Consider the following 22,556-nt stretch of genomic DNA (forward strand, 5'->3'; position numbering starts at 1 on the left):
AATATAGCTATTTAATGAATATTTGTAGAGAAACAGTAATGAAGATTCTGATGTTGATTGTGTTCTTTTGACCATCACAGATTAAAGAGCATCTGGCTAAGGGGCAGCGAACTCTGGCAGGTGATGGAATGTCCCAGGTAACGAAGACACTGTTGGATTTAACTCAAAGGAAAAATTTTTATGCAGGAGATCTTCTGATGTCTGTGGAAATCCTCAGAAATGTTACAGACACATTTAAAAGGGCAAGTTACATCCCTGCATCTGATGGTGTCCAGGTAAGAGAAACAATCTCATGAAGGAAAGGACCAGATAAGATGCAATCAATTTTTAGCACCCAGAAGCCAGTGTAGCCACCTGGTAGTAAGCCTGGACTGCAGGGAGAGAATGCTCACCCCTGCAGGGAAATATCAAGGCTGCGCTTAGTGTGAACTCTGGAAATGACCTCAATTCCTTTCCTCATTCTGCACCTCAGAGTCCTCAACCATAAAGTGCACATATTACACCTCAAGGAGATACTGAATGAAAATGTGTGTGGAGTGCTTTGAGCCCTCAGATAAAAGGCATTACAGCAAATTCAAGGTAGTATCACGGATATTTTATTCCCACATTTAATATCAACATCTTGCCATAGGAGACTATTAAAAGTACATTAAGTATAATGAAAGCACATTAACTGTAACATGCAAAGAAGACATAGTTTAAGGTTTGTTTGGGAGTTTGCTATTAGAAGAGGGAGAACCGTATTTAATTTTGTGGAATCATTGCCAGAAAATATAAGGCAGATAGAAATTGATCTGAATAGGAAAATAAGAAATTTACAGCATTTTTTTTTCTTACCATGGAAGACTTTTAGAGCAACATCATTTATTTCCATAATAGTGTTTAAGTATTCAACCAGTTTTAGTGTTGCCTTTGCCAATGAAACAAAGCTTGTTGAGTGGCAAAATAATAGCATATTTAATGCAACCTCAGTTGGCATTTCAGATTAACTCTTTTTGTGCTTAGTCTAAAATGTATTCATGCCAAGAGTGTTGAGTTGATTTCTGCATTTCCAGCTCAATATTCTTCCTATTATCTCTGTAAAAAGTTGATTAAAATAAAGGATTGGCAAAACTCCCAGATCAGGTATTGTTTTCTTCATTTGGGAGTTTTGTTTGCATTTCACTTTTTAAATACATCTTTGGTTTTTGTTTGCTCTTTTTTTTTTTGGATTTTTTGTTTGTTTTGTTGTTGTTGTTTGTTTGTTTTGTCTGCTTGTTTTGGTTTTGGATTTAATTAAATCTTGAGTGAAAGAGAAAAAGAAGGGTTTTTTGGAATCATGGAGTTATTTACAAATAATATTGCTGCCTTGATTTATGTACTAAAATTTGATGCACATGCAACTGAGAGTATCTCCTGTGAGAATTATTGGTGCTGCATTCATAGATTATATCATCAGTGTTCACTTTTTAAATTATATTTATAAAATTCCATCAGGAAGGGTGGAATTGACTTGAATAGAAGGCTGACTTCCTTTAGTCATTTTAAAGATGATGTTTTATACAAAGAATGAAGTAATTTTTAATATTAACAAGTTAATAAAGTTATATACAGCTATTCCCTGCAGTTCTGAAATAGTTATATTAGCATTGACATTAAAACCTAATATTTGAAGTCCTTGACACAAGATACAACTTTTAATTTAAAAAACAAAACAAAACAAAAATACACAGGCTCTGAGACACTATGTTCACAGTTGAAACATCCAACAGAATATTGTACTAAATAATCTCTAACTCTCAAAATAATTGAGTTCTAAGATTTTATGTAGTAAATTGAAGAAACTAAGGGTATCAGGTTATGTTCACAATGTATTTTGAGATACTCATTGGAATACATGAGTCAACGAGCAATTAGTTTAACTAATTGCTTAATCTTAAACACTAGCTGGTTTGACTTAAATGAAACAATTTGGCTGATTATTTTGTGGCCATTTTGTTCTTGTCAGAAATAGGTTCCTTCATTTCTACCCTATGCTCTCTTCAGTCCTCCACATATACACAATGTCCAGAACTCACTGGTATCTTCCTAATTACCTTACAAGTGGAAATGTTATTTTTCTATTCTATTGATTTTGCTGGCATCTTTTCAGCCACATGGAATACTATCCTTTTGTGATATTCTTTCTTCTCTCAGCTCAACTCTGTCACTTCTTTCCCATTGCCAGACCACCAAATCCCTAACTCTGTTTAAAAACGGTGTTTCCTTTCTCTGAAATCCCAGAGAACTCTTACCTCTCTTATTTTACTTTCCAGAATTCAATATAAATGGATACATGTATACCTTGTCTTCTTTGCTTTATTATAAACTTTGTGGCCATCTTCAACATTCCATGTACTTTACATAAACCTCAACTTGCCATTTGTGAAAGTTCTGGACATTTCCAATTGGCAAGCACCCCAGACTTCACGTGATATAAATTCATCTTGAACTCCAAATTTTCTTGCATTTCTTAGTTTACTTTGTGGAATTTGCAGTCCTAGCCTAGACTTGTAATGTCATCTTGATTTTTGCCTTGTCTTTCTTTCCTGTTGGGTCTACCAGCACAATGCTTCTTCCATCTATTCTTTCCTCAGTCTTCCCACTGCTGTTATCCTAACCAGCCTCTAATGAGCTCAGCCTCCACGATATCTGTGGCCTTTTTTCTTTGATCCTTTCACATATTTACCTCTATTCCTATCCATGTTACACACTATCTTCCTGTTAGTTGTCCTGGGACAACTAAGAAACATCTAAGAAATCTTTAGGGGATTCTCAAGGACCCCTCGATGACATCCCAAAATCTTAATATTGGCTTCTAGTACGCTGTACAGTATGTAGATTATCTATGTCTCAAGCTTCTTGCCTAGATTGCTCTTCCTCTTTACAGTTAATTTGAGCCAAATTAACCCTTCCTCCTTCCTGAATGCATTGCACATTCTTGGCTCTGGGTCTTTGCTTCCTTTGTGCTTTCAGACTGGCTTAGTCTGTCTCAACCTTCCAAAGTCACCTCTTGGTACTCTGGGCCTCTGAAACTTTTTCTCCTGCACCTCATTATATCTTAAATTATTAGCACTTGCTACAAATTTTTTGAAAAAGAAGAAATTTTCCTGATCCACCTTTGAACCCTAGCCAAGCTCCAGTCTCCTACCCCAAATAAGATTTAGAATCAAATCTTGACTAGAGAAGGCATTAAAAAAAAAAAATGAAGAAACAAAAAGTTGGTTAAGTTAGTCAAAAGTAAAACTAATAAGAACAAATAATCAAATAGTTATCATTGAGCAGTTTTCATATTTTGTCCCTCAGTAGCAAACAATGAGCAAGAATAACAAATAAATTAAGTAAAACTATGTAAAAAGAATACATTCTTTTAAGTGTGGTTATATACTGAGCATTTTATTTAAAATGGTTAATATGCTGGCTTCAAAAAATTGATTTAGTGTATTAATGAAAGAGAATCAAAATAGCTGCAGCCTGCATTATACACACATGCACACACATATCTATGTATATGAATATATTTTTATTAGAAATCAAATAAATTAAACTGTGAAGGCCTCTGACAAAATTAAAGGCTTTAGGGTGGCTATGATAATGTTATGACTTAAGAGGATGAGAACTGGCATGATTCCTCTCAATACATGAAGCTCTTCTCTTTGTTCAGATGACTTTTGTAATTACCAATATTATTTCCAAAAAGACAAGATTTGGGAGGGCTTTTGTTTTGTCCTGTTTTGGTTTGGTCTTTGAAGAAAATGTATCCATGGAAAATTTCATTCAGTAGAATTGCTAAAAATCACTAAGGCATTTGCATTTTTGTCATCTAGACTTGCTCAATAATCATAGTCCAGGACAGAAAAAAAATCATTTAAAAATATAGAACTATATGTTTACCCTTAAATTTTTAAAGTTTGTAAATGATTATTATATTTCCCCATGTGAACTCAGTGAATCTGTTTCTTTTATGTTAGTAAGATTTTCTTTTGTCTTTTCTTTTTAAAAATTTTACTTTATTAGTTGTGGCTTGACACTTCATAAACCAAAATATGTTTCAGCTTAAAGAATCCATAAAATTATGAAGTTAAATGTTCCCGATAATTCACAGTACTGAGAAACAGCATTATAATTACATGAGCCACTGAAACTTCAAGTTCTTAGAATAAGTGCCCTAAATTTTATTATTTATGAACAATAATTTGTTACCATTGACAACTAAAAAAAGGAGGAAGAAAAATATATAACTCATATAATTTTATACCAGAAAAGTATACAGCTTTGCCTTATCAAATGAAGATAATTAGGACTTAAAACCATTACAGTGTAAATTCTCAGAAGTTCAAAATATAATTGCCTATCATTTTATGGAGAAATACAAGGCTGAATCCCTTTACACTTTGCTAAATCAACACCAAATTCTATTAAAATGTGCACAATTATTTCAATAAGCAACAGGGCCTAACTACAAAGCAGGGAAGTTTGCCTTTATTTGGTACTCTGTCTTCAGGTAACCATTTAGCTCTTTGGCAGCTATTACACATTAAGGTTATGCCCAGCATCAAACATATGCATGATACCTATTTTTTTTAATGCCAGAAACCTGAATTAGAACAATAAAAAGAGAGAAGCAGCAAAGCAAAACAATAGAAATAATTTCTGACATTAACAATACCCTACACAGGCCACTCACCAGCTCTCCAAGAGAAGATTTTCATGGGTTACTTAGCATCTGCACCCTTCCTGGTCAGGCACTGGGTCATAAAATGAAGCTCCACATTAAGTCTTTTTTTCTTTTTACTGGTAGGTATCCATCTTTGGATATTACTGTGAAACTGTTTCATCCTGATCTGGACAATATCCTCTCTAATATACACCATCATTTCACATCTAAGACAGAAAAGGTGCTATATGTGATACACTACACTAAGCTGCCTTTCATTTTAAGTCCCATTCTAATTTATAAGATGTTGAAAAAAAGCTATGTATCTAAGAATGATAAACCATAATTATACAACTTGGTATCTGGTATACCATCTTGCAAAAATCTTTTCCCTTCAGGCATATTCTTTTCCTAACCTACACTTCATCACATCTCCCAGAACTCATATGAGTTCTCTAAGTGTCGTATCCTTCCCTTTTCCAATTTTAAGATTTGAATCAAATATATTTTTTTTTTCAAAAGTCTTCTCCCCAAATTTAGGCAGAACTGGATTTTCCCTACTCCTCTGGCCTTTTGAAACCTTATATACATCCCTACTAGAGCACTCACATACAGCATTGTAATGACTATTTCCAAGTCTGCTCTCAGCAGTAAATTTTAGATTTGTTGAGAGATAATTACATCCCTAGGGCCTAGTCTGACACTTGAAGCAGAGCAGACCCTCAAATATTTGTTGAAATAATTATTAAATTAACAAAAGAAATAGAATAATGTTTGGGAAAATCACATGCTTGCACCAAAAAAAAAGAAAAAAGATGAAATTTTAAAAACTGCTCTAAATGTCTAATTCAGGGCTGGGGATGTGGCTCAAGTGGTAGCACGCTCATCTGTCATGCGTGCAGCCCGGGTTCAATCCTCAGCACCACATACCAACAAAGATGTTGTGTCTGCCAATAACTAAAAAAATAAATAAATAAATAAATATGTTTTAAAAATAAATAAATAAATATCTAATTCAAAGAGACAGGAGAGACTTGATTCTCCATAAACAAGGTTACTAAATATTACTGAATATAAATGTTATTTTTTGAAAGATACTCTGCAGAGATTGGTAACGCAGATTAGCCTGGAAAGGAATAGCATGTAGGGAGGGGGAGTAAGCCTGTGGAGGATGCAATGAAGGTGGTTTAGAGGTGTGGGAAGGAAGCACATCTCAGGGTCACTGGGGCAGGGAAGACAGATCTCCTAATGGAATGAAAGGTAGGTCCTGAGACAGTTTGCACTTGGGAGATACAGAAAATTTGGAGAAGAACTTAAATATAGCAATATCCACAGAGACCCACAGCGTACTCATGTGAATGCAAAGGCCAGTCTCCACTTAGGCATTTTTCTGTTCTTCTAAAACACTTATGTTAGTCTCACTTAGTATTGTAAAATACTGTAAAGTTTTATTTTATCTTTTTACTGTGGCCCACTTTAAAACACAAAGTTTACATCAATATATAATTGACGAGAGTTTTACAAAAATAATATCTACCATTTTATGTGTAACACATTCTGGTACTTTCCATTCTTTTCTATTTGGTTAAGAAAAATTAATCATGACCTGTTAATGGTCAGTACTCAACATTGGAAGACCCTTGCTTATTTGACACATTTCCTAGGTTTGAGAATTTTTTTTTTACAGTGGTTGAAATTAAATAGGAAGCTCTAATCTCAGTTTTCCAATTTCTTTTTAAAGTGCCAATTGTATTACAAAGAAATATTTCAGTGTTGGGTGATCAAGGAAATCAATTAAAAGCAGAATAGTGATTTTAGTGAAGTCAAGCATCTTCTACCTTAAGACATTTCATGACATAGCACATATTGCTGTCACATGGATCACATGGATCATTCCTAAAATGACCATCCGTAGCTTAGGTCACCTGGTTAGGACCATAGAGTAATATTTCTTCTGTGAGTTTAGTACCAAATGTTTTTACCTTTTGCATATGAAAGGGTGGATGGTATATGTGAAAGTAACTATTAATATGATAATATATGTTCCAGTCAGTGTTTTCACTACTGTGATTCAAATATGCAATTTTAGGAGAGGAGAAGTTTCTTTGAGGGCTCACAGTTTCAGAAGCCTTGGTCCATAGACAGCCGGCTCCATTCCTCGGGGCTTGAGGTGAGGAAGAACATCATGGTAGAAGAATGTGGCAGAGGAAATTGGCTCACATGATGATCAGGAAACAAAGACAAAATATATACCCCCAATACTCTCCAGATACAAATGTACATTAAAGGTGTGCCCCCAGGGACCCATCTCCTCCAACCATACTATATCTGCCTTCAGTTACCACCCAGTTAATCCCATCAGATTAAATCACTGATTAGTTAAGATTATCATAACTCAATTATTTCCCCTCTAATCCTTCTTGCATTGTGGCACACATGAGCTTTTGGGGGACACCTCACATCAAACCATAACAATATAATACTGTAACACAATGATAAGTCTTAACTGTGGAGGTCTCCAATTTTCTTAACTAAATAAGATCTGTTAAGAGTTCTTCTGGTTTGCAATAATAATTCAACTGCAACATTCAAGATACAATGTGATGTCATGAGAGCCTGTGTTTAGAAAGCATTGTGCAAGCAGAAAGGTTTATTATTTTCTCAAACATGTGTCAGGTTGATAAGGAAGGTTGTAGGGTATGACAATTGCGTGCTTACTCTAAATACAGAATTTTGAACTTCAGGATGTGGCTTTGGAGTTTGTTAGCTCTGTGACCCTAGACAAGTTACTATGTACTTCAAATTTCTCTTCCATAATTTGGGATAATAGTACTTACCTTATAGGGTTGATATAAGCATTCAATTATCTATATGCAATACACAGTATCTGACACATAGTAGAGATCCAGAAATATTGCTACTGCTATCATACAATAAGTTCAGACTGATGGAGTGAAAACTTAAAGTCTCTGGACCACAGGTAGCTACTGCCATTGCAGGTGTGTATTTGAAGCGTTCCTGGCAAGAAAGGAAGGTCCGATGTTTCTCATAGCACCAGCTAAGAAATTATAGGCATTGCTTATTCTTCACTTGTTAGGGAAAAGAGCAAGGAATATGTCAAGGGAAAATGGGAAGAGAGAAGAAGTATTTAGTCTTCAGGGATGATGCTGCAGGGCCATTTTAGAGTTGGAGGGCAAATTAATGAAGAGAGCGTGTAAATCAATCATTGGGTTCTTGGCTCAGTGAAAACTACATTGAGTCCAGAACCACAGTTGACAAGCTCCCCACATTTTAAATGTCTGCTGTTTTCAATGATTAACAGAGGAGTCCGTATATTTCTCTGTGGTGGAGTCTTGTATAATTATCATCTCCTTCTAAGTAGTATTTAAACTTTAACCTTAATCTAAACATGAAAATAAGACACTCAACACTAAACACCTTCCTTAAATGGATGAAATATTAAGCAACAAGTTTTGCTCCACAAATCAACGTGATTGAATCCTGCCATAAACAAAATTTAGAAGATGGCTGCTGGCTGACAGGAGCTAATGAGCTTCACAAGAAAGCACAAAATTGTGCACAGAGATCATGCAGGAAGAAGGAAGGAAAGGAATTTTTAAGAACATGTATTATGTAGACCCAGGCATGGTAGTGCACACGTATAATCCCAGTGACGAGTTTCAGCAACTTAATTTTTTAAGTTGTCTTAAATTTTTTTAAATGTAAAAAGGTAGTTCAGTGGTATAGCACATCTGAATTATTCAATTCACAAAAAATTATATATATATATTATATATATATATATATATATATATAAATTACATATAATTATATATATAGTGCAATCAACTAGTATATGTTATTTTGACTGCACTCAAACAAAAAAACCCAAAATTTGTATTACGTATTTTTACACTTTTAGGATCTCCCATTGCCTTCAGAATCAAGCAAATATTGAGATTTACACAAGAAAAATACACAGATGGGTTGTCATTGTGATCTCCACTTGTTATCAAAGATTTTTCTTTTATAAATTATCATTGAAAATATATTAATTTGATAGGACTGCCATAATAAAGACTCAGCTAGGTGACTTAAATGAAAGAAATTTATCTTACCCTTTTGGAGGCTAGAAATCAAAGATCAGTAGTCAGCAGATTTGTTTTTTTTTTTTTTTTTTCTTTGCCTCATTGATGACAAGCTTGTCTTTGAGTTTTTACATGTGTCTTTCCCTGCTCTGTGCACATATATTCCTGGTGTCTCTGTGTGTTCTAATCTCCTCTTCTCCTGGACACCAGGCAGATTGAATTATATCCCTCCTTCATACCCTCTTTTTAATTTATTTTCCTCTTTAATGGCCCTAACTCCAAATAAAGTTAATCTGAGGTACTGCATGTTAGGACTTCAACATATAGTTATTTTGTATGGGAGTCAGGGTTGGAGTGGGGAATACAATTCAGCCCATAACAAGGAATCTTGAGTAACTGAGAATTCCTTGTATTAAAGAGGTGTGTGCCTAGCATTTTCTCCCAGGACAGGCCTGCAATAGCTGCCTCCTTCAGTGTCTAAACCTGTGATGTGTGCTTGGTTCCTTCACATGGTGACCTCAGGTGTACCAGCCAGCCTTGCTCAAACTTGAGTTACTGGTCCTCATCTAATTCCTCTCTTAGGAAGCGTCCCTTAGGGGCAAGCTCAGTGGAATCTGCCTGGAATCCCAGCCACTGGGGAGACTGAGGCAGAAGGATTACAAATTCAAGGCCAGCCTGGGCAACTTAGCAAGACTCTGTCTCAAAATATAATTTTAAAAGAGCTAGATATGTAGCTCAGTGTTAGAGTGCTTGTTTAGTATGTGCAAGGCCCTGGGTTTGGTTCCTCGCAGGACAAAAAAAAAAAAAAAAAAAAAGCATCTTCTGTCTGGATTTGATAATTCTTTGCCACATTTAGTTGTGATGTTCTTATAACATTGGTTCCTCTGCCAGACTGCCTCTGGGGGAATAATCATACAGCATAATTAACCCTGTTAGTATCGCCTTTTACCCTTCTTTTTTGAATGAGTGCTGAACTCATTCACCAGAGGACTGAAGATTGAATGTTTTCTTCTTTCCCTTAACCTCATCCAGTCTCCCAGCTGACTCACTCTGCCACCTCTTTCTGGAGTTCTTCATCTGAAATTTAACATGGACTGGTATCATTTTATAAAACATTGCCCATCCAGCTATTCAGAAACTCTATGAGGCAAACTGTCTTACATCATGGAAGAGCAGGATTAGTTAAGAAATGCGGCCAGTAATTCCTGGAGCGGTATTCTTATGCAGTTTTCAAAACAAGTCGGGGTTTCTGCAAGATTGTGACTAAAAAAAGAAGAAAAGGAGGAAAAAACAAAAGGTATCATTAAAGGTTGTTTTTTTTTCCCCCCTTAACTATTGCATCTTGGGAGATGTTTGTTTCAACAATCTGCTCTCACATTACTCTGGGTCTAGTGGATCACAGTCATCAAGCTAGGACAGTTCTGCCTTTCTCAGGATCCTTGGACAGTCCTGCCTCTCTCAGGATCCCTGTGACCACAGCTCTCAAGTCTGGTCATCCCATCTGCTGTGGATCCCACCACTGAGCTTAATAATCTAGTCCTTCCAAAGAGCCCTGCCTTTTTTCTGCTGATTTCCCAGTGGCTCAGTATCTTGTCTCTGAATCATATCCTCATTGGTCTTGGGCCCTGAAACCCACTAGGGAAGGCATCCTGAATGAAAATCTGCTGCCTTCCTGAATCCTTAATAGTTTCTAATTGCCAATGGCCAATGCGTGTGCAGCTTGGATAGATATTCTGGGTAAAAGTATCAATCCATAATATGTACAATCCTTTCTCCAGATCAACTGTAAGTTATTTTGCCTATTTCCTGTTACAAAGAAAATTAATTTTAAAAAACCAAACACATTGGACAAACTAAACATGATTTGTACAGTAATGTTGCTTGGACTCAATTTCATTTCTGTATACTTTCTTGAATAGGAGACTTAGAAGTAGAATCACAGTCTGATCACATGTAAGCTGCCATCCATACATTAGTCTGTAATGTGGATGTGCTTATGGTTTTATGTATTACACGGTCAATTGTTGTCTGCCACGTGCAAGACTAATAGGGAGACCTATTGCACTATCTTGAACTGTGCTTGGATTTGTACCTGTTGGTCTCTAAATTAACCTCACTCCTGGAGCCTCTTCTTTATTTTGTCACCTGTCACTCCTCCTCCTCTTTTTTCCTTATCTGTCTTGATTTTTACTCTTCCTATCCATTCAACTCTACTTACCCCATTCAACTCTGCTCCTGATCATCTCAGTTTTTTTATCCCCAAAGTCTCCAGTTTTCAACCAGGATTAATTATTCACAAATTTTTGTCTTTTGAAATGTAGATGATAGTTAAACCTGTCTGCTAGACCATCTTCTATTAGCTATATTGTAGAGTTCTCATACTCAAGTTGAACAAATCTAAGCTCGCTTTCTTTTTCCAGCACTGCCTTTTCATAGGTGGGATTCAGCATACTTAATTGCATCATCATCCTAAATGACATAATCTAGGGACCAGAGATTGACCTTGGAGTCTGTACTTTCCCACCTGTGCAGACGTCATTATATCATGCTGTTTCCCTAAGCCAAGCTACCATCATCTCTGGCCTCAGTAATTTAAGACTTTTCTCTAACCTCCATGTTTTCTCTTTTACTATCTTACACTTTAGTTTTTACCCTGAAGCCAAAATTCCGTTTTTAACTAAATTTGTCACATAACCAACTGTGGGATCAAGGCCTCACTTTATCTGGCTTCTATCTTTTTTTTTATCCTGTGTGAATATTCTTCTCCCTCTGTCCCAATTATCTTCTTTCCAAGACCACTCCACCTGTATTTTCTGTTTTCTTCTTCTCTTGTCTAGACTGTCCTTTATCCAGGGAATTTGTACTTCCTCTTCCCAGTATTTTCAGGAATTCTCTCCCTCAGGTTTTCCCATGTCTGTCTCCTTCTCATCATTCTGGTATCAGCTCAAGTGTCACCTCAGAAAGGTCTTTCCTGATGATTATCCAAGCAAAAGTGGTTCTCTCTTCCTCCCCGCCCCCACAGCCTGCCCTGACCTAATCTCTCCATTCCTATAACCTATTATAGTTTGAAATCAGCCTATTAGTCCATTTCTAATATTATAACAAAATACCTGGTATTGGTACAGAAAACAGAACTGTGTTTTCCCACAGTTCTAGAGGCTAAGTCCAGGATTAAGGTACAACATCAGTCTGGTGAGGACTACTCTCTACCTCTGGGAAGACACCTTGTTATGGCATCTTCTGGAGGGAAGAATGTTATGTCCTCCAATAAAAGGAGGCAGAAGGGCAAGCTAGCCAAATACTGCCAGAAACATCTTTATAAAAATGGGTCTTGATACCATTTACAAGGAAGAGAGGGCTTAATCGCCATCATATTGGCAGCATCTACATTTTGGAGCGGACATATTCAAAGCATTGCAATCACTATCTGAAATCATGGAAGTGGGCAGGGAGATACTGAGGGCTGAACCCAGGGTGTACATGCTAAGTACTACCACTGAGTTATATCACCAGTCTTGATATCATCCTTTAAAATTTATTGACTTACTGCCTTTCTTCACCCACTAGAGTGTAAGTTCCATGAGACAGGAACCCTCACAAATCTTGTTCACTCTTATCATTCCCAGCTCTCAGAGAAATACCCAAGATAGAGAAGTCATTTAAAAAGCATTCCTTGAATTGGTAAATGCACTTCTTCTTCTAGGTATTTTCCATGTCTTTCTTCACTCTTTCATTCCCACACTTACTTCTCTCCTTTAGGCCTTCATAATTACTACTGTGAGCTATTGAAAAGCATTATTTGTGATGTTTCTTTCTCCAAACTTTTTCTTTGCCAAAGACCCCTCCACTTTGCTACATGAATTATATTCTTATAACTTTCCTTATCCATTATTTTTCTGAACAAAGCAGCACTTATAGTATAGATGCATTCTGCAAGGGGTTGGGTAGGGACAGTAATGGTGGGGAAGGATTCCCTGTGTTTGGCAAAGAAGCCATGTTTATGAAAGAGGAGGACCTTCCTTGGGTTAAACACCCACAGCTAATGCTTTATTAATTAGGCCCTATGACTTCTCAAAAGTGTGTATCTGTGTTCAATAATGACATTGAACCTTCTTAATGCTATTTAAAACAGAGTGTTGTCCCATATTTACTCATGATAACCTGTTCTCTTATGTGTTAAAATAAGTCTCATATTTCATTTCCTGAATATATAGAGGACTCTGGTGGTACTGGAGGCATGGCTATCAGAAGAGGGTGTTGAAATGGAAAGAAGACTGCAAATTAGATGTAGGAAATTTTTTTGTTCTTCTAAATTACCTCAATGCATATTTGATTGCCTTGTACACCATAGGTCTGCAGCCAGTTGATTTTAAATGTTTGAGTGCTCACACTTTGCCTTATGCTGTGCACTGGAGTCTCAAGAGTGAACAAAACAGAACCAATCCCAACTAGATGATAGGCTGGTAGAGAAAAAAATCCCTAAACCAAATCTTACAAATCATGATGACAAATTGTGATATACTTCAAAAAAAGGCTATGCAGTTTGAGGTAAGAAAGAGACCTCATATATGCAGACCTTATATACTTGGGGAGAGTACTGATCTGATGAAGTCCTGTAGAGGAAATTCCATATAGATCTAGAATGAAAGATAAGAAAGGGTCATCCCAGTTAAGAACAAGAAGTAGAGCAGTCCAAGAAAGGGAACAGCATGTATCTTGGGCTGCAGGCAGAGATGAAAAGATAGGGGGGCAGAAAGACCTCTCAAGAGCCTGCTGCATAGAGGGTGTGGAGCAGAATATCATGTGGTAAGGTTGGAGAGGTGAAGGAGCTGGACCAGGCAAGGCCTTCACCTCTTCTCTAGATGGATGCTCTGTTCTATGCTCTCCATCCTTAATCTAATAGCTTGTTGCTGATCCCTTGTTTAGCTATTAGGTCAATTGTAGGGTTACCCCTATATTTCTTATCAGGACCAAAACAGTTCTTTCAAACCCTCAGTTCTACATTATTTAATCTTGTCCTTTAGGGCTTATCTTTTATCTTGGCATCCAAACATTTTGGGTTGATGAAGAAAACAGTTCCTGTGGCTTAGATATCTTAAATTATAGCTTAATATGTAATTTTATTTCCATGAAGAATTCAGCAAAAGCTAAGTGTTAAGAGTGCTTTAGCATAGTTACAGAAAAATAATATATAATCCAAAAGATATCTGCCAAGTGGAAGCCAATCAGAAGTAAAGCAAAGAACGATTACTGCTTTCCATAAAACACATATTTTTTGTTTGTTTGTTTTTGTCTCTTATAGGCAAATCTAGGACCTGCACTTTGAAATTCACAGAAGCATCTGTCCTTCTCTTTATAGTATATATTTGCTTCACTGATTTTCACACTTCCTGCAGAGAAAAATACAAAAAGAGTCATGCCTCTTTGACCTTTGTGTCCCACAACCACTTGGCAGAGTGCTTTTTAGTAGGTGTCTAATAATCACTACAGTGAAAAACCCTTCTAGCACAATGCATTCTTAGGATGGAGAGATTTCTACTGAACAAATTACAGCCCCAGAAGTTAGTCATGAATGAGTTCTGTGCTCTGCATTTTGCCAAGAGAGGAAGATAGATTAAATGGGGATAGGAGAGACTGGCATTGGTTGTGAAAGACCACATTAACATTCTAAATGTATATTTGCCATAATGTGGCTATAAATACAAATTATGCAGTCAGTCATATAAAAAAACAGAAAAAAAAATAAAGGGAATACAATCATAAAGCCTCTGTACATCAAGGACTTACTAGATGTCAGGAAATGTGCTAAGAATTACCTCCACAGGCTGGGGATATAGCTCAGTTGGTAGAGTACTTACCTCACATGTACAAGCCCCTGGGTTGAATCCCCAGCACCACACACACACACACACACACACACACACACACACTACCTCCAAGTTTCACAATAGCTTTTCCAGGTAACTATTATTATTCCTCTCTTACAGATTAAAGGAATAAGGGTTAGCTGGACAACATTTGCCCAGGATCACACAATTAATAATCAATGAACAAAATTTTAATCCAAGTCTGCTTATTTCAATCTCCAAGCAACTGTGACTCTGCCAAATGCATTCAGTTTTTGAAATCAGCCTAAATCATAGGCATCAGGGATGATCAAAAAGAGAGAGAGAAATAATACACATCTGGTGCATTTCAGACTGAGATAAGCGACCTGATCCATAAATCATCAGCTTAACAGCACCATTAGCAGGGCTCTTCAGGAACAGCAGCAAGTAGTATATTTGCTGCCTTGGAATCAGCATTGTTCTTTGTTCAGAAATTTAATCAAGTGGCCTGAAATGTTACAAGTGTCCTTTCCAAAATACTGTCTGTCCTGTTTGTTCTGTCAGTTCTGTTCTCTTTTAATCTTTGACCAAAAGTCAAAGTGAATTAATATATAATAACTAATATTAATATACCTATTTTTCCGTGTTTGGAAGACAAATTAGAATGGAGACAGCTCAAAGGAATGGTGCCGAATCTTGTTAGAAAACCCAAAGCATACAGACTTTTCACCTTGTTTCCTTTAATTTAGAACTTTATTAAGTATCCATTATGGGCAAGGCATTATATATATTGAAAATATATTGATGAACCAGAAGACTTGGTTTTCCCATAAATGCTCCTACTCCAAACCAGACATCAAGGCTTAGCTCACTATGCTCCTATCTGGTCTGCACTAAGGGAACTACTACAGATTATTCTGAACCAATCAGCAGTGAGACCACCGAAGAACTGTCATCTGTATTGCTCGCCCACCGTGACTTAGTTAAGTCCCATTTGTTGGCCTTGGAAAATGATAAAACATTCTGGTACTCTATGTTTGGCTAATGTTTATTTTAGCAATTTGCATTTTTATGTTTGCCCTTTGGTGATTAAAAAAATCTGAACTCTGAATTTATTATTTTCATCAAGGAATTGGATGTGAGCAGTGGCCTTCATGTACAGCAAGAAGTCACTGACCCACTGTCAGTAAACCATGCTTTGTGAACTGTTTTTTTTTTTCCAGAAATGGAAATGCATTTGCACAAATTGCTTCCCATTCTCTTAGAGTCTCTTGTTAGCAGCAGCACGCATTTTGTATGAAAGGTGGCAGGGGTTAAGATGCAGGCCAAGGTCCTGGGCTTTAGTGCAGCTAACTGGCATGCACAGGGATGAGACCTGCAACATTTGCCTCATTAGTACCAAATCCCCTGCTGAGTTAACCAGCCATAGGCAATTGGAGAACTCTGAAGGTTAATTCTTTCTGCCCATAGGTAGAGTTGCAGCTCAATGGACTAAGGCCTTAAAATGTTAACACTTCAAGAGAGAAATTTTAAGTGGAAAAAAAATGGCTGGCTGTACAAAAAGGTTAAATGAGTTGAAAACTGGTCTAAAACAGACTTGCCTTTTTTTCAATAGTTGCATAAAATATTCTGGAACATTTATAGAGGTTATGACTCCAAACATGTTTCCACCATGTGATTGCCAGGAACTATTAAAATAAATAGCTCAAATAGGGCAATTAAATATAGATACTAACAGTTTCAAATCACAAAACTAGAGGAAATGAAGCAGCTTTGTTTTTCATCTAAAAACACCCAGGTGAATTTATTCAGAATTAAAGTAAATGCTTGTTTTGAAAAGCTAGATAGGGAGGAAGACAGATGAGACTAACAAATTATTGTTATTTCTGCCCTCAAAAGGGAGTTCTGTCATAAGCTAAAGTGCCAGTATGAGGCAATGCTTCTGCTAAATTACCTGCAAACCAGTTACAAAAGATGGATTCTGAGGACACAACCAAGTAACCACCGTCTATGTGGTTTGAGACAAATATGTTAGCTTGACTCTAGGTGTTCTATGACCCCAAATCATGGCTTTCCTTCACCAGGAACCCTGGTTTCCTTGTTCTGACTCTTGTGTCTTGATGGCACAGTATAATGTCAGAGGACATCAAAAAATGTCTCCCTCCAGTAAAAACAACAACAACTACAAAAATAGCCCCTCACAAGTGAATGAGCAATAACAGAGCTGAATGGAACACTGACAATGTGTCCATAGCAAATGGAAAAACGAGTACTCAAATATGCTTGTCCTCATGGAAAGAGAGAGTGAAAATTGGGTAATTCTAAAGGAAGATAAAACCAATAAGATTTTCCACAATTTCTTAGGGACAAGGATAATGGCAAGGATTTGGAACTTTAATGGGAACATGTTATTTGTCTACTCATTCCTCCATGTTAGCTTTCTGATGACAGGAATAAAGAGCAATAATTCAAAATTAGCTAAGATTTACCAAGCATTTATTTGCCAGGAGCCAGGAACTTCAAAGGTTTCAATAGTATTTTCAATAGGTAATTGAAAAAGTATAAGAGCTAGTAATCCAACCCTGGGAGCCTCTTGCCTCAGGTTTGCTCATAGTCCATAATCTCACCATAATTGCCCCACCTGGATGCTGGAGCTCGAACCCAAGCAAGCACTCAATCACTGATCTGCATTCCCCACCCACCATAACAGAATAATTTGTAACAGCACAAATATAGGCAATTTTCCTTATAGAAAGAATCAATCTCATTTGTATAGAATAATTATACAATGACATTATATAATGGAATTGAGAGACTGTAATGAAACAAAGAATTTCAAGCAAGTGTCTTAATTTTATAATTGCTTCTGGGGTGCAAGTATGAAGTTACATAGAAATTTTGTATGAAAGGAGTCAGGGGTTAAGATGCAGGCCATAATCTTAGGATTTTGGTGCTAAATAGATGCATTATGATTCTACCCATTATGCAAATTGTTTATATCATCACAACAGAAAATACCAAATGGGTGTTGTTGAAAAATATATTTATTTTCTCATGTAATATTAAAACTTTTATCTAATTTAATTTACAGAACTTCTTTCAAATAGTTAGCAACCTTCTAGATGAAGAAAACAAGGAAAAATGGGAAGATGCACAGCAGGTAAGGTTGGGGTTATTTTAGAACTTCAAATAAAGTTGGCTACATATATGTAAAACACACTTGAAGAAATTAACAGTTTGCTCCTTCAAAACATAAAAAGATAATTTTAAAAGTCATTCTAGACTGCAAAATCATTTTAGAGATATCAAATGATCTTTTATAATATCAGTCCATTGGAGGAATAATGTTTATATATGCAAAAATGGTGATTTGTAACTTGAAGGTTACATATATTAAGGAACTCATACAAAATAGGTTTACTTCCTATATACAGACAAAGCAGGAAAAATGCAAATCTAAAAAGCATATATCTCAAATGAAATTATAGGGTATTTATTGACAAGATAATTTTCATTTATTTCAATTTTATATAAAATCTAAATCAGATAAGCAGATATGTACTTTTAGTTCAAAACCAAGAATTGTTACAGTAAAAAAAATGTATTCTGATTTTTTTGTTATGCTTTTACCAGTGTAGCAAATAACCTTATTAGTTTAGCTACTGATTCATAATGCCTTACATTGTCATTTGTGCTGTGATGACATATGGATAGTAAGATTTTTTTTTCTAAAATACAGAAAAAGAGGATTTGGGGTCAAGAAATGGAGTATAATCTTGTTTAAAAATACTGTGGAAATTTAATTTAACCAAATGTTAAACTTATTTGAATTTTCAACTTGACCCTTTCTAAATATCCTATGAAAAAGGCAATCTTGAAAAAGAGAATGAATATTTACTGAGGTTCAAATGAACGATCTACACGTTTTCCTTTCAAAGGTGCATTCTAGCCCTTCAGGAGTAAATCATGTGCTTTATTCACACTGTGGTAGGAGCTCTAAAAATAGTCCACTGTAGTCCACCTCATTAGCAGTACAAATTCTGTGCTTCTGGTCATGGCAAGGAAAAAAATCCCTCCTCAGTTTAAGACTTTGATCTATCTTTCTCCACTAGTTTGAATTATGTACTTGTCCTTGGCCTTCATCTGGAGGACACCCTTGTTCACTCACTGTAAGGAAGTGGTATCTTTCCCTGTAATGCAGCTACAGAGAAGCACATCTTTGCAGAATGCCAGGGACTATTAATTATGGATATATTTAGAACAAATATGCAATACCCTATTTAAAATAAGGCTGTGGTTCATCACATGGTATTATTTACTGTGAGATAGCAACTTGAACACATGGAATTATGGCAGAACTCATCAACGGAAAATCATGAATTCATAAGTCATTTATTTACCTGTGATTAATGGTTATTCTAATTTTTAAATTTTTTTCCAGTGGTAATGATCCTTAATGCTGCTTTAAAAAATGACTACTTGAAATTCAAACAAACAAAAAAAAAACAATTTTGTAGCTTTTAATAAAAGGTGGTGTCATAATTACAGCCATATGGTAAATGGGTCTCTAAATGTGTGTCATAAAATGTGGACCTCTTAGAAATAAGGGTTGTTTAAATTTTGCCAGAAATAATCCTCATGACCCCCTTATTTTAGAGGAATAAAGTCAGAAAAAGTGAAATATTAAATAAAGCTCTGTGCACATCTGGAAAAGTAGCTGAGTAAAATGGTGAATATTGATGTCAGAAGGTTTGTGCAAACAAAATTTACATTTTTGAACAATAAACATAGCCATTTCAGAGCTTTTTTATTACCCATCAGCTTCAGTTATGGAAGATCAAACTATGTTTAGATAAAAACAACATACTAAAGTAAATAAAAGGCTGAACTTTATATAGCAATATTTTAGACATCCACAACGATGGTTGTAGTTGACAAGTCCATTTTCATCAAGACCAGTCATTTCAGTCATGTACTCTGTTCTGCATTTCACCGTTAACCTAAAAAATTCATGTGTCTCTAGCACAGGAATGGACAAACTACAGTCAGTGAGGGCAATCCAGCCTGGGACCTACTTTGTGAATAATGTTTTGGAAAACAGCCACCCCTGTTCATTTACATATTATTTAGGGCTGCTTTGGTGCAAGAAAGATAGAGTTTCCTTGTTCCAACAGAGAACCCCATGACTTGAGAAGCCTAAAATATTAACAGTTAGTCCCTCTTTAAAAAAATTTGCCAACCTCTTCTCTACAATACTTGTCTACTATTGGGGAAATATAATTAAAAGCAACCTGAAAAACCTTTCCACAAAGATGGAAGAGAAAGAGAAGAGTTTTATTACTGGATAAGCATTAAACTGGAGTGTGATGTGTATATCATAGACAATCAGCTAGGACAAAAAGGAACCTCACTCTTTATAGACCTAAGTAGCCTCAAGATAAACAATGACTAGTGCTAGGGCCAAGAGGCCTTAGCAGTGCAATTGTCACACATACTTTTTCATAAAGTCCCTTAGTAATTGGGGGTAACTTTGTCATTAGCTAATTATCTTGATCTATAGCAAAATAAGTTCCTTAAATCTTTATGACAGGAGGCAAATTTGCAGTTTAAAGTCAGGCTCAGGTACCCATTGAAGTTTGGTCCCTACCCTTCTCTCAGGCAGATGTATACTCTTCCTTGATGTTTACATTTCAAAGAGAGACATCACTGGATCTTTAAGCTGGTGGATATCTTTTTAGCTTTTAGAAAGGATTTACATACATTTCAAAGAGAAAGAGAAAGAGCTTTACAGCTAGCTTTCTAAAGTGAATGCTCTTAAAAAAAAGAAAGAGTAAAGAACAGGTGGTCTATTCCCAATCAGGAAATCATACCTATTGTCATTAGTTTGTATTTGTCTGTCCGTGACACATGTTATACACACATACACCTACAGAAGAACAGGGGAAATAGAGTAGTACCAGGAAGTGTTAAAGACAACAAAAGTTTTATGCACTTTCTTGAAGTGGGAATGACGAATGTTCAGAATTCAGATTTAATTACTGAAAATGTAGCTAAGAAATAGGACTTATTCCCCAAATATTCTTGAAGTTAAAAAAAATTCCAACTCTCTTTGCCATATATTTTAAAATGTAATATCTATTGTTTATGTCTTAAAGTGCATGTTAGTTAATATCCTGTGGATACATGGAGCTTGAATTTTAGATGGGCCCAGCCATAGCCCCTACAAAACTCACACTCTGCCTGCAGCCTGCTCTGCTCAACCTGTCTTCCTCCTACTCAAGTCCCTTCCTGCTCTTAACTGTATGCCTACCTGCAAACCCAAGCCTCTCTGTCTCTTCTGCACCATACTTTGCAATGCAAAGCAGGAAGAACTCTGTAATCCACTTAATTTTTCATGGCTAGAAGCTGCAGTGGTACTCAATAGCTACAAGAAATGAACCTAACTTCAAAAGACATTCTGCTCTAATGTGGTTATATAATGCAGGCTCACTTTATAGGCTTTATGGGTTATGCATGCTAAAATGCATGTGACCTTTCAAACGGCCTTTGCATTTCACATCATTTTGGAATATACCAGCATAGGTTGTTTTTAAGAAAACACATATCTATTTGTACTGGGTGAGATGCCATGATGTTAGAAAATACACTTGGGGAAAAGGAGGCAGATAGCTCTGTTAGTATGTAGGCATCTAGGTAGGAAGGTAGGTAGCTAGGCAGATAGATAAAATAGATATAGATGCAGATAGAATAGGTAGATAACCACAGCCTCAGTCACTAGCAACAATACAATGTGGCTTTAGATAGTTTGAACGCCTTGAGCTTCTGTTGTTTGTTGCCTGAAATAAATATAATAACCTCATAGTTTTTTGTGTGTATATACATGTAAATCATCTACCCTAGAGCTATTATTATAATCCTAAAATTATTGCTAATAACACTCATATAATGACAATTATAATTATTAAAAATAAATGTTTCTCCTAAGATATTTTTTATGAAATAGATTTAATACTTTGTAAATATCCCCATGATAGCAATAATAATTGTTTTTTATTCCTATGTCCCCCAGATGGATACTAAGCTAAAAATATAGAGCCTAATTTCAGTGTTTGTTCTGTGTTATATTTAAGTGAGGGAAAGAGTCCATCAAAAGTAAAGTCATGCTGTTTCTGAGTAGACAATCTGGTAGGTATTTTGAGTTTCTTTAGATTTATGGAGGATTAATTGGCTCATCATATCACTTCCAAAGTTCTTGCTGTGTGGCACCTGGTGTCATTCTCAACTATTAATTCAAAAACTACAGCTGTTTCCAGTTGCAGCCATTTCTTCAAATAAACAGAGCTCATTTGTGACATCATTATGTAGAGTTTTTTCTTTCTAGCCCTGTATTTCATTTTGTGGACTTTTTATTCCATCTAACTTTTGCTTATTTTTCTAGATTTATCCAGGCTCAATAGAATTAATGCAGGTGATTGAAGATTTTATACACATTGTTGGAATGGGGATGATGGACTTTCAGAATTCATACTTAATGACTGGAAATGTAGGTAAGAAATAGGTTTTTCCCAAAATCTTTCTGAAATTTAAAAAAAGATTGCAAGTATATGCACCATACATTTTCAAGTGTAATATCCTTGTCAATATCTTTAAGTATATATGAATAAATATATTGTGGATACTTATTGTCTGAGTTTTAGATGAATCCAGCCCTATGTGCACTACATATACACACACACACACATACATTTGTTTCCATCTGCATGTATTTGTGTGAATGCTATGGGCTTGTATACATCTGCACAGGTGTATGTAAAAGATAATATGTACTTAATTTTCCTTTTACCAAATGGTCCTTGCTATCCAACCTAATACACACACACACACACACTCTAATGATCCCGAACAAAAATGAATCTTCATTGATTTACACACATTATTCATAAGGACCCTGAATTGCTTGTGTAC

General features: G+C 35.9%; 1 protein-coding gene across 3 annotated transcripts in view; it reads left to right on the forward strand.

Annotated features, from left to right (window-relative positions):
• The window catches only part of Adgrb3 (adhesion G protein-coupled receptor B3), a 695,051-nt gene that overhangs the window by 336,283 nt on the left and 336,212 nt on the right, over positions 1–22,556 (forward strand). For all 3 annotated transcript variants that reach the window (XM_058578796.1, XM_058578794.1, XM_058578795.1), the window contains 3 exons: positions 81–275; positions 17,683–17,751; positions 22,030–22,138. In XM_058578796.1, the coding sequence (XP_058434779.1) occupies positions 81–275; positions 17,683–17,751; positions 22,030–22,138 (373 nt within the window). The remainder of the gene's footprint in view (positions 1–80; positions 276–17,682; positions 17,752–22,029; positions 22,139–22,556) is intronic.

This window comes from Marmota monax, unplaced genomic scaffold, assembly GCF_021218885.2.
Source record: "Marmota monax isolate L192 unplaced genomic scaffold, Marmota_monax_Labrador192_F-V1.1 WCK01_AAM20220418_F8-fsc00091, whole genome shotgun sequence".
NCBI classification, from domain to species: Eukaryota; Metazoa; Chordata; class Mammalia; order Rodentia; family Sciuridae; genus Marmota; species Marmota monax.